At 39.7% G+C, this 25,185-nt stretch overlaps 1 protein-coding gene across 6 annotated transcripts in view; it reads left to right on the top strand.

The window, feature by feature from the left end:
* Positions 1 to 5,342: 5,342 nt before the first annotated feature.
* LOC100566976 (1-phosphatidylinositol 4,5-bisphosphate phosphodiesterase gamma-1) overlaps positions 5,343 to 25,185 on the top strand; it is a 128,831-nt gene continuing 108,988 nt past the window's right edge. For 2 of the 6 annotated variants that reach the window (XM_062979915.1, XM_062979920.1), the window contains exons 1-3: positions 5,343 to 5,500; positions 5,605 to 5,694; positions 8,815 to 9,426. In XM_062979915.1, coding sequence (XP_062835985.1) covers positions 9,195 to 9,426 — 232 coding nt within the window. In that variant the 5' untranslated portion in view covers positions 5,343 to 5,500; positions 5,605 to 5,694; positions 8,815 to 9,194. The other 4 variants (XM_062979916.1, XM_062979919.1, XM_062979918.1 and 1 more) reach the window with 4 other exon arrangements.

The raw sequence follows: 25,185 nt of genomic DNA on the forward strand, positions 1-25,185 counted from the left end.
ACACATTAAAGTAATTCTTACTAATTAAGTGCCAATTTAAAATTAATATTCTAAAATAATAATAATTGCTATTACAGTAGAGTCTCACTTATCCAAGACTTGCTTATCCAAGGTTCTGGATTATCCAATGTTTTCAATATATCGTGATATTTTGGTGCTAAATTCGTAAATACAGTAATTACAACATAACATTACTGAGTATTGAATTACATTTTATGTCAAAATTGTTGTATAACATGATGTTTTGGTGCTTAATTTGTAAAATCATAACCTAATTTGATGTTTAATAGGCTTTTCCTTAATACCTCCTTATTATCCAAGATATTCGCTTATCCAAGGTTCTGCCGGCCCGTTTAGCTTGGATAAGTGAGACTCTACTGTATATTTTTATTATCTCCTCTTCCTCCTCCTCCTCCTTACTTTTTTGGATCTAGAACTTTTTTGCCTTTTGGCATGTCTACTGTAAACTGTATAAAAAGTCCCTGTATTGGATGGGATAAAAGCAATATAAAATAGGCTAAGCCATTTCTTCTTCCTGTCCCCATTTCCAATGCTGGTTTAACTCTACTCTGTCAATGCACCCTGAGAGAGAGCCAGTTTCTTTACGGACACAGAAAAGTTTTGCAAAAGTCTTGTCAAGAAGTAGAGATGCTGCTTTTTCACTCGAGGAAGTGATTCCCAGGAGGAAAATAAAGTTTCAGATGGGTTTATTCTGCTGATGCCAGCAAGAACTCCGAAGCGAGCGCCCAAGGGAAAGAGGGTTATGGGAAGAAAGCCTCTTGTTGGAGACGGAGACGCATGTAATCCCTATGGAAGGGATGCTTTCATTTGTCAAATGGGCTTCACGTTTTTCCTGGTGGGCACAACGACTGCTTGAGGATGGAGAGATGGAAATAGGTTTTTGCAATGGCTGTGCTCAAGGCAGCATACATTGCTGTCGAAATTTATACAGTTGGCTTTCCACATTTGCTGGGATTTGTGGTGTGAGGCCCATGCAGAAGTGGAAAGACTGTTGTTGAAATTAAGGATCCCAAAAATCCAAAAACCCATGGTCAAGAAAGATTATGTTGTAGCCCAGCCATGTACTTGATCCACACAGATGAACAAGAATAGTAAGTTTATTTTAAAAAGCATATATAATATAAAAAACAGTCTAAAATATATCCAGGAGCTAGATTTCCAGAGGCTTAACAAAAAGCAATGACCAACTCTGAACATGAATTCTAAAAACCACTTAAGGCAAAAGCAGGAAACTGTCAGTCAAGGGTGCTTGCACTTAAACTAGAATTATCCAAAAGCTTGAAAGCATGAACATGGCCATAATCCCAAAGACTTGATTCTTGAATTTGACTATAATCCCAAAGGCTTGGAACTTGAAACAAGATTTATACTCCAAACAGAAGGCATGGAATTTAAACAGGAAAACAAGATCCAGACCCAAGAACAGAACTACGAACTCAGAGCTCCCAAGACAGGCAACTTGATGCATGAAAATCCAACGTTGATTTCTCCACCAAACATTGACTCCAATTGCTTAAGAATACTCCCCCTTGATATCACCCTGTCTCACATCTGGGTTCCCTTTGTTTATCTTTCAGTCTCTGGGGACACCAGATTTGTCTCTGTTTTGCACTATCTATTCTGATCTGTAAATGCTGGCAGCATATAGATCTTGTTTGCTGTGTCATACTATGTCTTTGTGTCAATAATAATAATAATAGTTATTATTATTATTATTATAGCGGCTAGGGTGATAACGGGAGCTGGCTATAGGGAGTGGTCAACCCTCCTTTATGAGCAGCTCCACTGGCTACCAATAAGTTTCCGGGCCCAATTCAAGGTGCAGGTCATTACCTATAAAGCAGTGGTTCCCAAACTTATTTGGTCTACCGTCCCCTTTCCAGAAAAAAATATTACTCAGGGCCCCCTGGAAAGGGGGGCGTAGCTTAGAGGGGTGGGCGTGGCTCCTGCTCAAGAGGGCGGGGCCGAGCCTCTCCCCTAGTCCAGGATGCAAAGCGGGGAGGGGGAGGTGGGCGGGGCCACAAATGGGCGGCCAGGACTGGGATGGGCGGAGTTACGAGCTCTGAGGCAGGGCTGAGCTTCTATGCCTGTCCTGCGGTGCCTGCCAGGACACAGGGGGCGGGGCTAGATGAGGGGGTGGGGCCTCTTCCCAAGTGCCTGACGGAGCTGAACCTGTATTCCCCACCCACGTGTTCTAACAAGCGCCTCAGGGGAGGTGTACAGAGGCTCAGCCCTGTCTCGGGCTCTTGGGATGAGGCCCCGCCCCTAGCCCCACCCTTTAGTCCTGAAAGGCCTCTCAGAAGAGGTATAGAGGCTCAGCCCTGTCTCAGGCTCTTGGAAGGAGGCCCCGCCCCCTTCCCTAGCTCCGCCCTCTGTGTCCCAACAAGTGCCTCAGGAGAGGTATAGATTCTCAGCCCTGTCTCGGGCTCTTGGGAAGAAGCCACGCCCACTCCTCTAGCTCCGCCCCCTGTGTCCTAACAGGTGCCTCGGGTGCTCAGCCCTGTCTCTGGCACTTGGGAAGAGGCCCCGCCCCTCCCCTGGCCCCGCCCCGTGTCCTAACAGGTGCCACCCACTAGGGGGCGGTAGCGCCCACTTTGGGAATCACTGCTCTACTGTATATATTTTGCACTATGTGCAGATTCAGATAACTTAATATGTTTTATGCTGTTTATATGGTTCTGTTGTTTATATTGCTTTTAATTTTATGATTATTTTAATGTATGTTGATATTGGGCTTGTCCCCACGTGAGCCGCCCTGAGTCCCCCCAGGGGAGATGGGAGCGGGATATAAAAATAAAGTTATATTATTATTATTATTATTATTATTTTATTTCTTACCCGCCTCTCCTCGTGGCTCGAGGTGGGTTACAACATATAGTACAGTCTAACGTATCCAAGCTAAACGGGCCGGCAGAATCTTGGATAAGCAAATATCTTGGATAATAAGGAGGGATTAAGAAAAACCCTATTAAACATCAAATTACGTTATGATTTTACACATTAAGCACCAAAACATCATGCTTTACAACAAATGGATAGAAAAAGCAGTTTAGTACACAATAACGTTATGTAATAATTACTGTATTTTTATGAATTTAGCACCAAAATTTCACAATTTATTGAAAAATTGACTACAAAAACATTGATTACTAAAAGGCAAACTGCATTGGATAATACAGAAGCTTGGATAAATGGAGCTTGGATAAGCGAGACTCTACTGTATATATTTTGCGCTATGCGCAGACTCAGATGACTTAATATGTTTTATGTTGTTTATGCTGTTTATATGGTTTTGTTGTTTATATTGGTTTTAATTTTATGATTATTTTAATGTATGATGATATCGGGTATGTCCCCACATGAGCTGCCCCGAGTCCCCCTGGGGAAGATGGGAGCAGGATATAAAAATTATATATTATTATTATTATTATTATTATTATTATTATTTTATTTCTTACCCACCTCTCCTCATGGCTCGAGGTGGGTTACAACATATTTAAAACGCATAATAATTGTAAAGATTCTATAAAAACATATATCAAAATGTATTTATATAAAATACTTGTTAAAATGCACAGAACAAAGATTTAAACACAGGACACAAGTTCAGGGGGCAGAGGACTCTTACAAGTAAAACAAGCAGTCAAAGAAGGAGAACATGCCCTGGCAGAAGATATAAAGCAAAGTGAAGAAGCTGCTTTGATTGAAGTCAAAAATCAGAAACTCCTCAAAGAACAGCAAACAAAAAACCAGTACAAGAAAACCGCACTACAAACTAGAGCTGACAGCTGGCACAACAAAACATTGCATGGAAAGTTCCTTGACAAAATTGAAGGAAAAGCTGATAAGGAGAAGACCTGGCTCTGGCTCACGAATGGGACCCTGAAGAAGGAGACAGAAGGCCTGATCCTTGCAGCCCAGGAGCAAGACATCAGGACAAAGGCAATTAAGGCCAAGATTGAAAAATCAGCTGATGACCCAAAATGCAGACTGTGCAAGGAAACCAACGAAAGCATTGAACATATCCTCAGCTGCTGTAAGAAAATCGCACAGACAGACTACAAACAGAGGCACAACTATGTGGCCCAAATGATTCATTGGAACTTATGCCTCAAGTACCACCTCCCAGTAGCAAAGAACTGGTGGGATCACAAACCTGCAAAAGTATTGGAAAATGAGCACGCAAAGATACTGTGGGACTTCCGAATCCAGACTGACAAAGTTCTGGAACACAACACACCAGACATCACAGTTGTGGAAAGGAAAAAGGTTTGGATCATTGTTGTTGCCATCCCAAGTGACAGTCGCATTGACGGAAAACAACAGGAAAAACTCAGCTGCTATCACGACCTCAAGACTGAACTGCAGAGACTCTGGCAGAAACCAGTGCAGGTGGTCCCGGTGGTGATGGGCACACTGGGTGCCGTGCCAAAAGATCTCAGCCGGCATTTGGAAACAACAGACATTGACAAAATTACAATCTGCCAACTGCAAAAGGCCACCCTACTGGGATCTGCACGCATCATCCGAACACACATCACACAGTCCTAGACACTTGGGTAGTGTTTGACTTGTAATTTTGTGATACGAAATCCAGCATATCTATCTTGTTTGCTGTGTCATAATAATAATAATAATAATAATAATAATAATAATAATAGACAAAATTACGATCTGCCAACTGCAAAAGGCCACCCAACTGGGATCTGTGCGCATCATCCGAACATACATCACACAGTCCTAGACACTTGGGAAGTGTCCGACTTGTGATTTTGTGATACGAAATCCAGCATGTCTATCTTGTTTGCTGTGTCATAATAATAATAATAATAATAATAATAATAATAGACAAAATTACGATCTGCCAACTGCAAAAGGCCACCCTACTGGGATCTGTGCGCATCATCCGAACATACATCACACAGTCCTAGACACTTGGGAAGTGTCCGACTTGTGATTTTGTGATACGAAATCCAGCATGTCTATCTTGTTTGCTGTGTCATAATAATAATAATAATAATAATAATAATAGACAAAATTACGATCTGCCAACTGCAAAAGGCCACCCTACTGGGATCTGTGCGCATCATCCGAAAATACATCACACAGTCCTAGACACTTGGGAAGTGTTCGACTTGTGATTTTGTGATACGAAATCCAGCATGTCTATTTTGTTTGCTGTGTCTTACACAATGTTTTTGTGTCAATAATAATACTGTAATAGTGTGACCAACAGCCTGGCTGTGCTTCCCCTTGTGCACCTGCCGTACCCGGTGTGGCCGCTGGGCGCCGCTGTTCCCTCCCTCCGCCGGCCTTTCCCCTTCCCGGGTTCCTCCTCCTCTTTTTCTGCTTTTCTGCAAGATCCAGGGATCTGTTTCTCCCCCTTCCCTTCCCTAAATTCCTCCCTGAGCTCTTTCCGGCCATTAAGCAGCAAGGGAAGAAAACCGGGAGGAGGAAGAAGAGCCATGCAAAAGAAAAGGTGGGTGCCAAAGGAAGGGCTCCCTGCTTTTTAGGAAGCCTGCTTTGCCCCCAAGGCTTCCCACCTGGACAAAATAATAATAATTCCCTTTTTTTTTTTGCAAGCTTTTCCGGCCTTACAAGATTGCTTTCACTCCCTCGGAGGGTGATTTTGCAGACCCCTTTCAGGTGGGCATAGGCACCAAATGCAACCAGGTGAGCAGGGTTTTTTTTTTAGGGGGATCTGTAGTTTTCTAGGCCTGGGTTTGACCCCAAAGCCTTTCCTTTAAACCCTCCCAAAGGGGAGACATAGAGAGACCCCTCCACATTTCCCCCCACATTCCTATCACCTTGACAGGCATTAGTTTTCAACTCTCCCCCCATGAGATCCTCACAAAGAAGCTAATACAATGTGGGTTATGCTACTGCATGGATTTGGGGATTGGTTAGGGTTATATTATTATTATTATTATTATTGTATTATTATTATTATTATTATTATTATTATTTTATGCAATATTGGTTATATTATTTATTATTATATTGGTTGATATTATTTATTATATTGGTTATTGTCATCTACTATGATTCTATAGTTCTATTATTATTTTGTTATTATTGTTTATTATTAAATTGGGTTATTATTGTTTATTATATTGGTTATTGTTATCTATTATATTGTTACTAGCTGTGCCCAGCCACGCGTTGCTGTGGCATTTTCTGGTGGTGTTGGTGAGAAATTGTTGAGTTAGTGGTGATATTGAATGTCTGTTGTATGGTAGTCTTTATGTTTAGTATGCACACTGAAGTGGATTATATGGCAGTGTGGAGTCAAGATAATCCAGTTCAAAGCAGATAATATAAGATTCTAAATGGGTTATATAGCTGTGTGGAAGGGCCTTGAGTCTACACTGCCATATAATCCAGTTCAAATCTGATAATCTGTGAAAAAGGCCTAAGTGAGGCCTAACTGTGCCTGTCCCCTGGGCTGAGTAGGTTGCTAGGAGACCAAGTGGGCGGAGCTTAGCCTTCAAACTGGCAGCAATTGGATAAAAACTATTATTCCTCTCCCTGTAATTAGGACTTTATTTTTTCTTTTCTTTTTGTTGTATCAACCTAGAGCCGTGAATGATGGGTTGTGTTGTCAAATTTCGAGGTTGGGGGGCCTGTAGTTTTGTTGTTTTGTCCGCTGCCCTGATGCCATCACTCTTTTATATATATAGATTGTTATTTATTATTATATTGCTTATTATTGTTTATTTTATTGGTTACTGCTCATCTCCATTTCTAAGCCGAAGAGCCAGCGTTGTCCGTAGACACCTCCAAGGTCATGTGGCCAGCATGACTGCATGGAGTGCCATTATCTTCCCGCCGGAGCGGTACCTATTGATCTACTCACATTGGCATGTTTTCGAACTGCTAGTTATTATATTGTTATTGTTATTTATTATTAAATTGGGTTATTATTTTTTATTACAGTAGAGTCTCACTTATCCAAGCTAAACGGGCCGGCAGAAGCTTGGATAAGCGAATATCTTGGATAATAAGGAGGGATTAAGGAAAAGCCTATTAAACATCAAATTAGGTTATGATTTTACAAATTAAGCACCAAAACATCATGTTAGACAACACATTTGGCAGAAAAAGTAGTTCAATATGCAGTAATGCTATGTAGTAATTACTGTATTTACGAATTTAGCACCAAAATATCACGATGTATTGAAAACATTGACTACAAAAATGTGTTGGATAATCCAGAATGTTGGATAAGTAAGACTCTACTGTAGTTTTCAACTCTCCCCCCATGAGATCCTCACAAAGAAGCTAATACAATGTGGGTGATGCTACTGCATGGATTTGGGGATTGGTTATGGTTATGGTTATATTATTATTATTATTGTATTATTATTATTTTATGCAATATTGGTTATATTACTTATTATTATAGTGGTTGATATTATTTATTATATTGGTTATTGTTATCTATTATATTGTTATTGTTATTTATTATTATATTGCTTATTATTGTTTATTTTATTGGTTACTGCTCATCTCCATTTCTAAGCTGAAGAGCCAGCGTTGTCGGTAGACACCTCCAAGGTCATGTGGCCAGCATGACTGCATGGAGCGCCGTTAGGGTTAATTGTTATATTGTTATTAAATTGTTATGATATTATAACATTGTTTATTATTATTGATTATTATGAGGAGCCCCCAGTGGGTTAAACCCTTCTGCTGGCAGGACTGCTGACTTGAAGGTTTGGTTGCTGACCTTAAGGTTGACAGATCGAATCCAGTCTGGAGAGAGTGCAGATGAGCTCCCACTGTCAGCTCCAGCTTTCCATGCGGGGACATGAGGGAAGCCACCCACAGGGATAGTAAAAACATCAAAGAACATCCAAACGTCCCTTGGGCAACATCCTTGCAGATGGCCGATTCTCTCACAGCAGAAGCAACTTGAGGTTTCTCAAGTCGCTACTGACACGAAAAAATATTATTATATTAATTATTCTTATTTATTTATTATATTATATTATTATTTATTATTATACTAGATATTTTATTATTATTACCTGTTGGATGAGAAGGGTGGGATATAAATATTGTAATACATACATTGTAATAAATTTATATTGGGTATTATTTAAAAGGATACATAAGCACATTTACATTGAAGAAGATGGGAATAATGATTTAATCAGAGTTGGACAGTCTTATCTTAAATTTGAGCTTTATGTAAATATTCAAAAACATTTAACCTACTGATTCCTTAATTAATGTAATTTTATTGGTATCTATTTTTATTTCTAAAATTTACCACTCTTGGCTTATACTGGAGTCAGCGTTTTCCCAGTTTTTTTGTGGTAAAATTAGGTGCCTCGGCTTATACAGTAGAGTCTCACTTATCCAACATTCTGGATTATCCTATGCATTTTTGTAGTCAATGTTTTCAATACATCGTGATATTTTGGTGCTAAATTCGTAAATACAGTAATTACTAAGTAGCATTACTGCCTATTGAACTACTTTTTCTGCCAAATTTGTTGTATAACATGATGTTTTGGTGCTTAATTTGTAAAATCATAACCTAATTTGATGTTGAATAGGCTTCTCCTTAATCTTTCCTTATTATCCAACATAATCACTTCTCCAATGTTCTGCCGGCCCGTTTATGTTGGATAAGTGAGACTCTACTGTATTCGGGTCGGCTTATACTCGAGTATATATGGAAATAATAATATCTCCAAATGGTTAAGTTACCCATTTCTATTGGAAATGAAGCCAAGACCCAGATAATTGTATGTTCTCATGGTCTCTTTCTCTCTTTTCATGGAGGGCTCCAGATATCCAGATGAGACCGTAGTCGGATGGGGTGAAGTGGCCACTTTGTTGAAGCAAGGAGGGAGAATCGGAGAAACACAGAAGTCTTGGTGATTCTTCTGAAGCCAACAGAGAAACCCTCGTGCACTGGATTTGCACCATTACTTGGATTTGCACCATAGCGTTGGAGAACCATTCATCCAAAGTCTTCTCCTGCTCCTGCTTGAAGGCCCACCTATCATGGGATACATAGAGCGGATTTTTGGATACCCGTAAAGCGGAGGATTTGGGAATATTTGGAAACAAGCAGCCAACGGTTGTGGGATTCCTCCCATCATGCGACAGTGAAGAAGAGGAGAGCAAAGGAGGAGGAGGAGGAGGAGGAGGAAGCAGAGATGTCGCTCTCCAGGCTGAACAGCTTTGTCAATGGCTTCTTGGAGGACCCTTCGGGGCCCGAGGCCGGGGGGCCGGACATGACCCGCATCCTCAGCGCCTTGGAGGTGGGCACCGTCCTCACCTTGTTCTACCAGAAGAAGTCCCAGCGGCCAGAACGGAGGACCTTCCAAGTCCGGCTAAAGAGCCGGCAGATCGTCTGGAGTCGCACGCTGGAGAAGGTGGAAGGAGATGGTGAGTGTGCAAGCGTGCGTGAACACACACTCGTGTGCTTTTGGAAAAGCATGACCTTTTTAGAGATCTTAACCTTTTAGAAAACCAGAATCTCCATAGCCTTTTGGAGAAAAATGTCATTCACAACCATTTGAAAATCATAATATTTTGCAGAAATATGATCTTCCAGAGAAGAGCTAAAAACTCGATTGAGTAAAATCTTCTTTTCAGTGGTATATATCCACATGTACTTATACAAAGCAATTTGGTTTTCAGTTGTTAGACTGATAACCTATTTGTCTCTGATCTGTTAGGAACAGATTATGCCAATGCACAAATTTGGCAGAGTATAAAAAGTATTTCTTTTCAGTGCCCCATAAAATATCTTATTTCTATATTGTGCTCTCAAAAGACAAAAATAAAGTAGACTCTGTTAAAAGTAACATATCTGTTTACTCACAACCTTCATGTATTCAGTATACAGGTACATAGCTTGTCAATCCAGTTACAGATAGATTTTGAAGTACCATATATACTCGAGTATAAGTCAACCCAAATATAAGCCAAGGCACCTAATTTTATCGCAAGAAAACTGAGAAAACATTGACTCAAGTATAAGCCGAGAGTGGTAAATTTCAGAAATAAAAATAGAAACCAATAAAATGACATTAATCGAGGCATCGGTAGGTTAAATGTTTTTGAATATTTACATAAAACTCTAATTTAAGATAAGACTGTCCAACTCTGATTAAATCATTATTCTCATTTTCAATGTAAATGCCCTTATGTATCCTTTTAATAATAATAGAGTAAAATAATAAATTTAATGCTAACAATAATATCAGAGTGAAATAATAAATGTATTATTAATATTAAAAATAGAATAAAATAAATGTTATACTAACAATAATAATAGAGTTAAATAATAAATGTAATAATATCAATAAATATAGAGAAAAATAATAAATGTACCATATACTCGAGTATAAGCCAGCCAGGACCCTCACTCGAGTATAAGCTAAGAGGGGCTTTTTCAGTCCTAAAAAAGGGCTGAAAAACTAGGCTTATACTTGAGTATATACAGTAGTTTCTCTGTGCAGATAACACAGGACATATTTTATTTATGATCTTAAGAGTCCAGAGTCTCATGGAGTCTGTGCTCTAATGGAGTTTAATCGGTCTAAGGCATCTCTGTGTTCAAAAATGGAGCCTGAGCTCTGAGCAGTCCCAGATCTGATCATGTGATCTGAAGCCCCTCTCACAACTTCAATAAACATAGAGTAAAGGGAAAGCTGCATACCAAAACATACATAGACAATACAGCAAGCAAACAGAATCATATACAAATGAGTTACTACCGGTGGTGGAGGCTTGAAGAAAGATGCTGTTTCCAACAGTGTGGCTGGGATCAGTGTGTGTGTGTCTGTGATAAAGTTGGGACAAATTAAGGAGGGCAATGGGATACAGGCCATCCCTGAATTACAAACATCCAACTTACAAATGACTCCTAGTTAAGTACAGGAGTGAGACAACAGGAGGTGAGAGGAATCTAGCCTTAGGAAAGGAAATTGTGCTGTAATGTATATTATTATTTATTGCATGTTAAATTGTGTTATGATATGTTGTTTTATACTTTGTTATATTGTATGGTTTTGGGCATGGCCCCATGTAAGCCGCCCCGAGTCCTCGTTGGGGAGATAGTGGCGGGGTATAAATAAAGTTTTATTATTATTTATTATTATTATTAAATTCACACCTGAAAGAGTTATTATCATGGGGAAAATGTGTCTCCACTGAAGCTTTATCCCAAATACTTGATTCCACAACAAGACACTTTTTCCAAAATTACAATAGAGTCTCACTTATCCAACCTTTGCTTATCCAATGTTCTGCATTATCCAACACAGTCTGCCTTTTAGTAGTCAGAGTTTTTGCAGTCAGCGTTTTTAATACATTGCAATGTTTTGGCGCTAAATTCGTAAATGCAGTCATTACTACCTAATGTTACCATGTATCAAGCTGCTTTTTCTGTTGATTTGTTATAAAACATAATGATTTGGTGCTTAATTTGTATACATACATACAGTAGAGTCTCTCTTATCCAACCTAAATGGGCCAGCAGAACATTGGATAAGCGAAAATGTTGTATTATTATATTGCAGTATGTATTATTATTGCATTATTCTGCATTATGTTATATTATAATATGTATTATTATATTATAATGTATAGTAGAGTCTCACTTATCCAAGATAAACGGGCCAGTAGAACATTGGATAAGCAAAAATCTTGGATAATAAGGAGGGATTAAGGAAAAGCCTATTAAACATAAAATTACGTTATGATTTTACAAATTAAGCACCAAAACATCATGTTTTATGACAAATTGACAGAAAAAGCAGTTCAGTACACAGTAAAGTTGAGGAGCCCCAGTGGCGAAGTGCGTTAAAACGCTGAGCTGCTGAACTTGCAGACCGAAAGGTCCCAGGTTCAAATCCCGGGAGCGGAATGAGCGCCTGCTGTTCGCTCCAGCTCCTGCCAACCTAGCAGTTCGAAAACATGCAAATGTGAGTAGATCAATAGGTACCGCTCCCGTGGGAAGGTAACGGTGCTCCATGCCGTCATGCCGGCCACATGACCCTGGAGGTGTCTATGGACAACGCCGGCTCTTCAGCTTAGAAATGGAGATGAGCACCAACCCTCAGGGTCAGACATGACTGGACTTAACGTCAGGGGAAAACCTTTACCTTTGCCTTTTACACAGTAAAGTTATGTAGTAATTACTGTATTTATGAATTTTTCACCAAAACATTGCAGCATTTACTACAAAAACATTGACTACTAAAAGGCTGACTGCGTTGGATAATACAGAACGTTGGATAAGTGAAGGTTGGATAAGTGAGACTCTACTGTATGTATATGTATATGTGTGTGTGTATATATATATATGCGTATATATGTGTGTGTATATGCGTGTGTGTGTGTGTATATATATATATATATCTCCTGCTTTTTCCCCTCCATATATGTCAATATGTTAATTTTCCACTCCACTTTGCTATGGAGTGGAAAATTGACGGATGTTTTCAGGATGTGTGTGAAGTGTGCCGATGCTCCCCCAATGTGCTGGTCCAGATGTTCCCAAGATGTGCTGCTTTCGCTCCCATCTTCTGGCCTCGCCGCCTCCCTTTTTGTGTTTGCAGCCAACCCTTTTCCTCCCAGACTTCTGGGTTCCCTCATTTCCTTTGCCACCCAAGGACCCTTCCACGCCTTCGGAGGAGCTAGAAATGGATCCGTGCCCTTTTCTATTCCTTCGACTCATTTCCTGAGCTCCGTCGCGAAGGATGAGCGCATGGCTGTTCTTTAATGCTGAACAGGAAGGATAGATTACACGATGTAACAAAATTTGAAATATTTTCTGCTCCTAGTTTAACAGCATTATTTCCTGTTTAATTGTACGGTACTTACTTTGAAAGGAGTTGTTCTACTCCAGAAACTCTGTTTTTGTGCCAAAAGCTATGTTGAATTGTTTGAGACTCGATATTGACAGAAAAACTAGCAAAATATGCTGCAGGATGTCCCTCCCACAGTTTTTGCAGTTTAATCAACTTTCCCCATGTTTATGATATAACCAATTAGGGAATGGCATTGATAACCCAGGAACCAAAATCGTGTTATATAGTGTTATGGAATACTGTTAAGTGGTGCAGCTGGCTAGTAACCAGCTGCAATAAATCACTACTGACCGAGAGGTCATGAGTTCGAAGCCCAGGTCGGGTTAAGCCCCCGACCATTAAATAGCCCGGCTTGCTGTTGGCCTATAATAATAATAATATAATAAAACTTTATTTATATACCGCCCTATCTCCCGGATGGGATTCAGGGCGGTTTACAGTCATAAAAGCAACACAACATTACACAACGACATAACACACATTATTAAACAAGGTAAAATAATACAATTATAACAATAAATCACACTTACATGACCAGATCAAGGGGGCGGTATCAAGACCTATGCAGCCCTGAAAGACAGTTGCATCTGTGAATTAGGGAAATTTAGGTACGCTTTATGCGGGAGGCTAATTTAACTAATTTACAACATCATAAAAAACTGCCAGCAAAACACGAGGAAAGGAATGAGGAAGTACAGCCACTAGTGGACAGTGAAGCAACAGCCCCCCCTGTGGCCGGAATCGTGACGCTGGAAAAAAATGTTAAATGCTTCTGTGTCTGTCTATATATGTTGTTTGTCTGTTGGCATTGAATGTTTGCCATATATGTGTTCATTGTAATCTGCCCTGAGTCCCCTTCGGGGTGAGAAGGGCGGAATATAAATACTGTAAATAAATAAATAAATAAATGTCAGCTTGACAGAAGGTGCATCTACACTGCGCAATTGACACAGTTTGACACCACTTTCAATGCTGTGGGATCCTGGGATTTATTGTTTGGTGAGGCAGCACCATTCTTTGGCACAGAAGGCTTCTTAAAACTATGATTCAATAGCACTGAGCCACAGCAATTACAATGGTGTTAAACCACATTACTTTGACAGTGTAGATTGGTACCACATCAGCCGTTGAATCACTGGATATAGGGGTTGGTACTTTTTAGTTTTCACTCAGTTTGTGTCCCCAGATGTTACTGAACGACAACTCCCATCTGAACAAATTTGGCCAAGAAAAACCCATTATAAGCTCTTCTTAGGGTCTCAGAATCTAGGACTTGTCTGAAAGAGGAAGTTGGCCAGTTACTGGAAAAAACTGGTTGAGATTTTTCAGCTGGAGCACAGCTTGAAATCCACCAGACAAGGAAACGGCAGTGTGGTGTGTACGTGTGTGACATACACAAAATTCAGTGTTGGGGAAGTATGACAGAAACCCACATTTGAGCTTTAGCTGCTTCTCAGTTGCCCAAATTCCTAAATACCTTCAATATAAATATGTGTGTGCATGCATATGTGTGTGTGTGTACAATTGTTTTCCCACTTGAGGACTTCACCATATTGCTCAAAGCCAAGTGCAGACACTGTGGTTTGCCTTTCTCCAACCACAATGTTTTCTAAAGCTTTATTTTTACCAAAATCAGGAATTAGAAGTGGTGTGATGACACTTATGGTCCTATAATATACCTGGAACAGGACTATTTCAAGAATAATACTAATACGAATAATAATAATGATGATCACAATACTCCTGACCTCACAATTATGGAAAAAGCAAAATATGGATCATCGATGTTGCAATCCCAGGTGACAGAAGAATTGAGGAGATGCAACTGGAAAAGCTGACACGATATGAGGATTTAAAGATCAAACTGCACAGACTGTGGCACAAGCCAGTCAAGGTGGTCCCAGTGGTGATCGGCACACTGGGTGCAGTGCCTAAAGACCTTGGCCTGCACTTAAACACAATCGGCGCTGACAAAATTACCGTCTGTCAGCTGCAAAAGGCCACCCTACTCGGATCTGCATGCATTATTCCCTGATACATTACACAGTTCTAGACACTTGGGAAGTGTCTGATGTGTGAGCCAATACAACAGCCAGCAGAGTGATATTGTTTGTTGTGTACTAATCTTGTTGTGTATCTGATGATGATGATGATGATGATGATGATAATAATAATAATAATAATAATATACATCACACAGTACTAAACACTTGGGAAGTGTTTGGCTTGTGATTTTGTGATACGAAATCCAGCATATATATCTCATTTGCTGTGTCATACTATGTCTTTGTGTCAATAATAATAATAATAATAATAATAATAATAATAATAATAATAGGTAGCTTCCTGCCTATGTGGCACAAAGTGCCTTATAACAAGTTAATGAACATTCAAAATTGCGTAACACATAATGGAAACATAATGGAAAAGACAATAAACAATAGAGTAAAATTAAAACCAAATGATTTCGTAATAGTAGCTTTTGAGCATTCTTTACTTTTCAACTATAATTAGTCCAAGCTTTAGAGTTCTTATGCCTTTTGAGGTTTGTTTAAGAGCAGAAAGCAGGATATATGAATTAAGTAGTAGTAGTACAGTAGAGTCTCACTAATCCAAGCTAAACGGGCCGGCAGAAGCTTGGATAAGCGAATATCTTGGATTATAAGGACTGATCAAGGAAAAACCTATTAAACATCAAATTAAGTTATGATTTTACAAATTAAGTACCAAAATATCATGTTATACAACAAATTTGACAGAAAAAGTAGTTCAATACGTAGTAATGTTATGTTGTAATTACTGTATTTACGAATTTAGCACCAAAATATCACAATATATTGAAAACATTGACTACAAAAATGGCTTGGATAAGCGAGGCTTGGATTAGTGAGACTCTACTGTAGTTACTAGTAGTTGGCTCTATTTTGTGAGCCAAGTTCTGCAAGACCTTTAATAATGATTTCCATGAGTTTAGCCATCCATATTTTTCCAGCAAGAAGCAAAATAGATGCAAGCCACGTGGCTCATGTTTTCCAAAACAGGCCAGGGATTGGGATGTGGCCGGAGGGGATTGCAAGGCCACCTCAAAGCCACGCTTTGCATCTTTAAACTGAGATTCAGAGGAAGGATTAGGGGCCTCGAATTGCCTGCTTCCTCCTTTTCCACTCTTCTTTTCTATTGGGGGTTATATTGCTTCATTGGGAAGTCCGATTTGCTGCTTGTCCGGTTGATCTGACCTCTCCGTTGGGGGCCGCCCCCAGTTTTAGTGTTTTCCCGGCGGGTGCTTTTCTTGCTTTTTGTGTGCACACTTCTCAATCCTTTTCAGCAGGACTCTGAGCTTGACGTAAAGGTCAAACCCACACATCCATCTCTTGACATACTTATTATAGTCAACTAGAGAGCTAGCGTACATTTCTCCCTCATCCTCTTCAGCCTTCTCCATTCATTATTATTCTTGATTCTGTTTCTTCTTCTCCTTTTCCTCCTTTCTTTTTTGCACCTCTTCTTCCACTTTTTCCTTCTTACTTCTCCTTATGATTTATTTGCACTCTTAGCACTTTGGCCTAGATTCTTTGAACCTTATTCATGATTTTAACATTCTATCTTGTATGTAGTTTTTATGACTTGTTTTTATGGTTTGATTATTGGTTTTATTGGTTTCTTGTCTTGTTTTTATTGTTCTATTCGGGCTTGGCCCCATGTAAGCCGCCCCAAGTCCCTTCGGGGAGATGGGGCGGGATATAAGAATAAAAAAATTATTATTGTTCTTAGGCCTTCTCCTCCCTTTTTGCCTTTTCTTCCTCTTCCTCATTCTCTTTCTCCTTCTACCTTTCCTCTTTCTCCTGCTCCCCCTCTCCATCTTGCTTTTCTTCTTCTTCCGCTTTTTCCTCCTCTTCTCATGTCTTTTCCTCCTCCTTCTCTTTCTTCTTTCACCTTTTCCTCCTTCTCCTTGCTCTTCTTCTTCATCCACTTCTTCTCTTTCTTCTTCCATCTTTTCATCCTCCTGCTCATCCTCTCCATTTTGCTCTTCATCTTCTTCCACTTTTTCCTTCTTCTCTCCTGCCTTTTCCTCCTCCTCCTCTTTCTTTTTTCACCTTGTCTCTTGCTCCTGGTCTTCATCTTGCTCTTCTTCTTCCACTTTTCCTTCTCGTCCTTTGCCTTTTCCTTCTCCTTCTCTTTCTCATTTGTCTTTCACTTTTTCCTCCTTCTCCTGCTCTTTGTCTTCTTCTTCTTCTTCTTCTTCTTCTTCTTCTTCTTCTTCTTCTTCTTCTTCTTCTTCTTCCACTTTTCCTTCTCCTCCTTTGCTTTTTCTTCCTCTTTCTCATTCTCATATTTCTTTCCCCTTTTCCTCCTTCTCTCCATCTTGCCTTTCTTCTTCTTCTTCCACTTCTCCTCTGCCTTTTCCTACCCTTCCTCCTCTTCTTGGCAAAAGGCAATATGTTCTCTCCTTTTTCCGCTTTTCTCCCTGTTGACCTGACATAAAAGGAAGACCCGAAAGCAATTTCTGTTAGAACTGCCTGGTTATCAATTGGTTACTGATCAGAAGGCTATTAGTTACGTGACTGCCATATGCAGATACACAAACACACAAAGAAAGTGTTGTGATTTCAAGGAGGTTATCTTTCGTTAGGGCTTGATTGCCTCTTTTCCATTCTCCTTGAGCCCATCCTTGAAGACTGTACAGACTCTCATACAGGTTGAGCATCCATTATCTGGGTTTCCACAATTGGAAACACGCCAAAATTGCCCATTTGGGTGGCTGAGGTATGACTACCTTTACTTTCTGATGGTTGAGTACATGCAGACATTGCTTCATGCACAAAATTATTGCAAATATTGTGCTGGGAGGTAATTATTGCATTACCTTCCAGCATAGATATGAAACCTAAAAGAGTGTCATGTTTAGATTGGAGTCCCATCTCCAAAGTATTTCGTTATGTACACATCTGCAAATAGAAGTATTCAATAATAATAATAATAATAATAATAATAATAATATGCCCAAACGTTGGGAGAATGCAATTGCAATATGATGAACTATATCAGGGGTCCCCAAACTAAGGCCCGGGGGCCGGATGCGGCCCATCGAAGGCATTTATCCGGCCCCCACGGCACAAGGGCAGAAGGGGGCTGGGCTAAATGACCCAAGGGGTCTCTTCTTCTCTTACAACCCTGTTATTATTATTATTATTATTATTATTATTATTATTATTATTATTATTATTAACATTGAGGCTGGGTGGCCATCTGTCAGGAGTGCTTTGCTTGTGCTTTTGGTGCACAAAGGCAGAAGGGAGTTGGACTAAATGGCCCAAGGGGTCTCTTCCAACCCTCTTTATTATCATTATTATTATTGGGTTGTTGTATGTCTTTCAGGCTGTGTGGCCATGTTCCAGAAGTACTCTCTCCTGACGTTTCGCCCACATATATGGCAGGCATCCTCAGAGATGCCATAGCTGTGGGCGAAACTTCAGGAGAGAGTACTTCTGGAACATGGCCACACAGCCCAAAAGACATACAACAATCCTGTGATCCCGGCCATGAAAGCCTTCGACAACACATTATTATTAATTATTATTATTAACATTGAGGCTGGGTGGCCATCTGTCAGGGGTGCTTTGCTTGTGCTTTTGGTGCACAAAGGCAGAAGGGGGTTGGATTCAATGGCCCAAAGGGTCTCTTCCAACCCTCTTTTTAATTATTCTTATTTTTGTTGTTGTTGTTGTTGTTGTTATTAATTATTATTGCTCGGTGGCCAACTATAGTCTGGCCCTCCAACGGTCCGAAGGATCATGAACTGGCCCCCTGTTTAAAAAGTTTGGGGACCCCTGAACTATATATCCCATAGTCAGAAAGCCTGGCCTCGAGCTGTTTGGCCTATTTCCTTGCATTGAGCTTGAAAGCATATTAGGAGCTGGTGCATTTCTCATTTTAAAAAGAAGCAACCTTTTCTCCAACGAAAAACACCAGAAGAGACCAAAAAATCCAGGTTTGGGGAAAGGTGGAAATTTGGGGTGATTCTGCAATATATATTAAAGGCGAATGGCTGCTCCAAGACACTTCCAAGAACGGGCAATAATCACTTTGAAATAATAATAATGATAATGATAATAATAATAATAATATGTTGTTGTTGTCGCTGTTGCTGTCGCTGTTTCTCGGCAGTTGCTGCCAGGGGCAACCTAATAATAACACCATCCCTGATGATACATGATTGCTTGGCCTTGATGGAAGAGGATTGGATTCCTTCCCTCTCTTTCCTTTGCTCTGCTTGATCTGGGTCACGGTTCTCTTTTGAGCCTGTTCCCTTCTATTCTCCTTATTAGACTGTTTATAGATTGTTGTTTTGATGCGAATGCTTTCAAGGGCCTTTTGCCAGAAAAACGCTATAAATAAGGAATCCAGGATTGCTGCAAACATTGATTCTGGCAATGAAAAGAGCTTGCTGGAGGGAGAAGGGAGCTGAGCACAAAAACATCGTCTAGGCCAGGCATGGGCAAACTTTGGCCCTCTAGGTGTTTTGGAATTGTGGTAGTTGAGGCCCAAAACACCTGGAGGGCCGAAGTTTGCCCATGCTTGGTCTAGGCAGAATCCTGCTATTATTATTATTTTATTATGACACAGCAAACAAGATAGATATACTGGATTTCATATCACAAAATCACAAGTCGAACACTTCCCAAGAGTCTAGGACTGTGTGATGTATTATTATTATTATTATTATTATTATTATATGACACAGCAAACAAGATAGATATGCTGGATTTCATATCACAAAATCACTAGTCGAACACAAGAGTCTCTGCTGCTGGAAGGTGGTACTTGAAGCATAAGTTCCAATGAATCATTATTATTATTATTATTATTATTATTATTACGTTGTGGTGGTGGTGGTTAGACCACAACTTTGCAGTTGTGGGAGTTGAAGTCCAAAACACCTGGAGGGCTGAAGTTTGCCCATGCCTGGCCTAGGCAAAATCCTATTACAGTAGAGTCTCGCTTATCCAACCTAAACGGGCCGGCAGAAAGTGAATATGTTGGATAATAAGGAGAGATTAAGGAGAAGCCTATTAAACATCAAATTAGGTTATGATTTTACAAATTAAGCACCAAAACATCATGTTATACAACAAATTTGACAGAAAAAGTAGTTCAATACACAGTAATGCTATGTAGTAATTACTGTATTTACGAATTTAGCACCAAAATATCACTATGTATTGAAAACATTGACTACAAAAATGTGTTGGATAATCCAGAATGTTGGATAAGCGAGTGCTGGATAAGTGAGACTCTACTGTATTATTATTATTATGTTGTTGTTGTTGTTGCGGTTAGATCACAACTTTGCAATTGTGGGAGTTGAAGTCCAAAACACCTGGAGGGCCGAAGCTTGCCCATGCCTGGTCTAGGCAGAATCCTTTTATTATTATTATTATTATTATTATTTTATTATTATTATTATTATTATTATTATATTATTATTATTATTATTATTATTATTATTATTATTATTATTATTCTTATTATTATGTTGTGATGGTGCTGGTGCTGGTGGTGGTTGTGGTTAGACACAACTTTGCAATTGTGGGAGTTGAAGACCAAAACACCTGGAAGGCCAAAGTTTGCCTATGCCTGGTCTAGGCAGAATCCTATTATGTTGTTGTTGTTGTTGTTAGACACAACTTTGCAGTTGTAGGAGGTGAAGTCCAAAACACCTGGAGGGCCAAAGTTTGCCTGGTCTAGGCAGAATCCTATTATTATTATTATTATTATTATGTTGTTGTTGTTGTTGTTGTTGTTGTTGTTGTTAGACCACAACTTTGAAATTGTGGGAGTTGAGGTCCAAAACACCTGGGGGACCAATGTTTGCCTATGCCTAGTCTAGGCAGAATCCTATTGTTGTTGTTGATGATGTTTTTGTTGTTGTTGGTTGTGGTTAGACCACAACTTTGCAATAAATAAAATAAATACATTCAGAGACCAGGGTTTTTAATTCCTGCTCAGACATGAAAACTCACTGGGTGAACTTTCTCAGCCTCAGAAAACCCATGGTAAGCTTTACATAAGATAAACGGCGTGAAAGCATGCAACAAAAAATTAGTGTTAGCACTTCAACTTTTTCAACGAAACTGGGATTTGGGATGATTCAAATCCTGTTGAGCCCAATTGTTCATGAAAGAATTTGGTTTAGTTGTAAAACAGCAGGGAAATTGTGTGCACTACAACCTATGTGATCATCATGGCTGTCTAAAGTAAGCCTCCAAGGGTGCATCTACACTGTAGAATTAAAGCAGTTTACCCCACTTTAAATGCCTTGGCTCAATGCTGTAGAATCTTGGGAGCGGAGGTTTCGCAAAATCTTTAGCCTTCTCTGCCAGAGAAGCTTCATCAAACTGCAACTCCCAGGATTTCATACCATTGAACCATGACAGTTAAAGTGGTGTTAAACTGCATTAATCCTACAGTGTAGATATACCGCAAACCCTATTTGGGGCTTTGAAATCCCTCTTGAGTTGCCTTGTATCAATTTATTTTATTTTATTTATACTGACTCTTATGACTGTTTTACTGATGTTGAAGTTTTATTGATACGATTTTGTTTTATTGTCTTACTACTGTTATTGTATTGTTGTGTCGGGCATGGCCCCATGTAAGCCGCTCCGAGTCCCTTCGGGGAGATGGGGCGGGGTATAAAAATAAAGTTATTATTATTATTATTATTATTATTATTACTGATTGCTGTCAGGGCTTCCAACATGTCATCAACATAACTTGAACCTGTCCCCAAAATTTGTGTTAATGTGTAATAATCAGGGGGGTAAATGTGGTAAAAGAGTGATTTGAGTGTGATTTACAACTGAAAACCATAGAAAGGGTGTTTGTGGTTACGACCTTTGGAAGGTGTGAAGTATTAAAAAATCCCATCATGGTATGTAGTAATGGAACTTTGATTGATTATAGTATTTCTGAACCAATGAATGATTGCATTTTTATTCTGCTTTCTGGTTGCACAAAGCGATCAGTATTCTGCACAGATAAACGGCCTTTCACCCTCCTGGAGTGGCATTGTTCAGACACCTGTATTATTTTTATTATTGTTGTTGTTGTTGTTGTTGGCTCATTTGCACTCCCCCTTCCCTTTGCCAGGCAAACAAGCCCCGTCTTCATGGCTGCAGCCCCTCCGAGCCCCTTGGCTGGCTCCGTGCCGCCCGAGACGCAGCGCCTCGCTTTGCATGTGGCACAAAGGCCAACTTTATTTTGTGGCTAAATAAATAAACTGTTTGGCTTTTGGCAGCCCGTGGGCTGTGAACTGGGGCGCACACTGGAGAACACTGGGCTATTCAGAGATCGGCTGGGTGGCATTCGCTGCAGGAGACGCAGGCAAAGCGTCAAAAGGAGGGGATTCTGTTTTCTGTGGGTGCGTCGTCTACACAGTAGAATTAATGCCGTTTGGCACCACTTTGGCTATGGCATCTGGAAGTCCATAGCATTGGCCTTTTGTCTTCTCTGCCAAATAATGCTTGTGCATCATTGATCCGTGGCTATCTGCATCCTTTCTAGGAATTCTCTAGGCAATAATAATAATATAACAACAACAACAGTACTAATAATTTTATTATCTCAATGCTATGCTATGTATCCATCAGAAGTTTCCTTGGAAGACCAAGCAAATTCCCTCTAGGAATTATCTAGGTCCTCCATGCAATTGCAATAACAATATAACAACAGCAGAACAACAACAACACTAATAATTTTATTACCTGTCTCTCTTTGTGGCTCAATGCTATGCTATGTATCCATCGGAAGCTACCCTGAAAGACCAAGCAAATTCCCTCTAGGAATTATCTAGGTCCTCCAAGCTGTTGCAATAACAACAATAATATAACAACAATACTAGTAATAATTTTATTATCTGTCTCTACTTGCGGTTCAGTGCTATGCTATGCATCAGTTAGAAATTACCCTGCAAGACCAAGCAAATTCCCTCTAGGAATTATCTAGGTCCTCCAAGCTGTTGCAATAACAACAATAATATAACAACAATACTAGTAACAATTGTATTATCTGTCTCTACTTGCGGTTCAGTGCTATGCTATGCATCAGTTGGAAGTTACCCTGGAAGACCAAGTAAATTCTCTCTAGGAATTATCTAGGTCCACCTGGCAATTGCAGTAACAACAATATCAACAACAACAATAATAATATAACAGCAAAAACAATACTAATAATTTTATTATTAGTAGTCTTGGATAAGTGAGACTCTACTATATGTTGTAATCCACCTCAAGCCACAAGTTGAGCCAGGAAAGAAACAATAGGCATTGACAAAATTACGATCAGCCAACTGCAAAAGGCCACCCTGCTGGGATCTGCACGCATCATCCGAAAATACATCACACAGTCCTAGACACTTGGGAAGTGTTCGACTTGTGATTTTGTGATATGAAATCCAGCATATCTATCTTGTTTGCTGTGTCATACAATAAAATAATAATAATAATAATAATAATAATAATAATAATAATAATATTTTTATACCCCGCCTCCATCTCCCCGAAGGGACTCGGGGCGGCTTACATGGGGCCAAAGCCTGGGCAAATACAATAACAAACATAAAACAACATCAAATAACAGAAACCATGCGCATATAAAAAAATAAAAATTAACATAAAAGTAAAATAACAAACATTCATAGAACACAAGTTAAAACACAGCAATAGAATCATAAAAATGAACTGGGCAAAAGTGCGCTGAGTTTTGTAAACAAGAGGTAGTTAAAAGTGCTATAAGATCATGGGAGAGCACCTTGAAGTGGGGGTGATTATTATTATTATTATTATTATTATTATTATTATCATCATCATTATTATCTGCCTTGGTTCATATTATCATTATTATTATCATCATAATCATCTGCCTTGGCTCAACGCCATGGTATGATGGGCATTGCAGTTTTGCAAGGTCTTTAGGCTTCTCTGCCAAAGAGTACTGGTGCCTCACCAAACTACAACTCCCAGTATTACAAAGTACTGAACCAGGGGGAAAATTAAGCATGTGAAATGACATTGATTGATTATATAGTGTAAATAGATACATTTACATAAGGTGGTCTCAGCCACACAGGGACTGCAAGACCTGAGCTGGACTCCTGGATTTCTCATTCCTAAGGTCAGCGCACGTCCAAACTGGCACGAAAGCAGATGTCAACACATTTAGAGAAAACAACCAGAGCGACATGACGCTGAGCTTATTGTCCTGCGAGAGAAAAGGCAGGAAACCCATCAGTTCCGGGGGATTTCAGATATAATTCCATCTCCAGCTGGGCTGGACAAGCCATAGCAGGTAAAGGGCAGGAAACGAAGTCAGAGCGGAGCAAATGGCGAGGAAGTGGAGCTGCAAAACGGCACATAGTGATTGCAACAACGTGCCATTGAGCGCGTCCATGGCTCTAGGGCAGGCATGGGCAAACTTCGGCCCTCCTGATGTTTTGGACTCAAACTCCCACAATTTCTAACAACCAGTGATGTTAGGAATCAAGTGCCAGTGAACACCTCCCAAACAGAGGGTGCCTCCAGGTAACAAAGGCCAGGCTTCCTCTATCCAGATACCCTCACTGATTGACTTTGCAGCTTCTTGGCTACTCAATACTATTCAAGCTTGCCAATGGCAACATTCACACCTGCTTTAAACAGAAGAGGGTTCTTTCTCCCACCCTGGACATTATTCCACAGATATATTACTCCACACTCCACTTGCCTCACTGACAACAGACTTCTGAAGATTCTTGCCCCAGATGCAGGTAAAACGTCAGGAGAGAATGCTGCTGGAACATTACCTTACAGCCCCCAAAATTCACAGCAACCAAGCTTGGAAATACAGTAGAGTCTCACTTATCCAAGACTCACTTATCCAAGGTTCTGGATTACCCAATGCATTTTTGTAGTCAATGTTTTCAATATATCGTGATATTTTGGTGCTAAATTCGTAAATACAGTAATTACAACATAACATTACTGTGTATTGAACTACTTTTTCTGTCAAATTTGTTGTATAACATGATGTTTTGGTGCTTATTTGTAAAATCATAACCTAATTTGATGTTTAATAGGCTTTTCCTTAATCCCTCCTTATTATCCAAGATATTCGCTTATTAAATGTTCTGCCATCCCGTTTATGTTGGATAAGTGAGACTCTACTGTAGCTAAAAACATATAATCATTGTTTTTTTAAAAAAAATACACATACAAAACATATTTTTACTATATATATTCACTACTTTCTGTCATTTAACTAAGCATTATTGTCTTTTCCAATGGAATCA

The sequence above is a fragment of the Anolis carolinensis genome, chromosome 4 (genome assembly GCF_035594765.1).
Source record: "Anolis carolinensis isolate JA03-04 chromosome 4, rAnoCar3.1.pri, whole genome shotgun sequence".
NCBI lineage: Eukaryota > Metazoa > Chordata > Lepidosauria > Squamata > Dactyloidae > Anolis > Anolis carolinensis.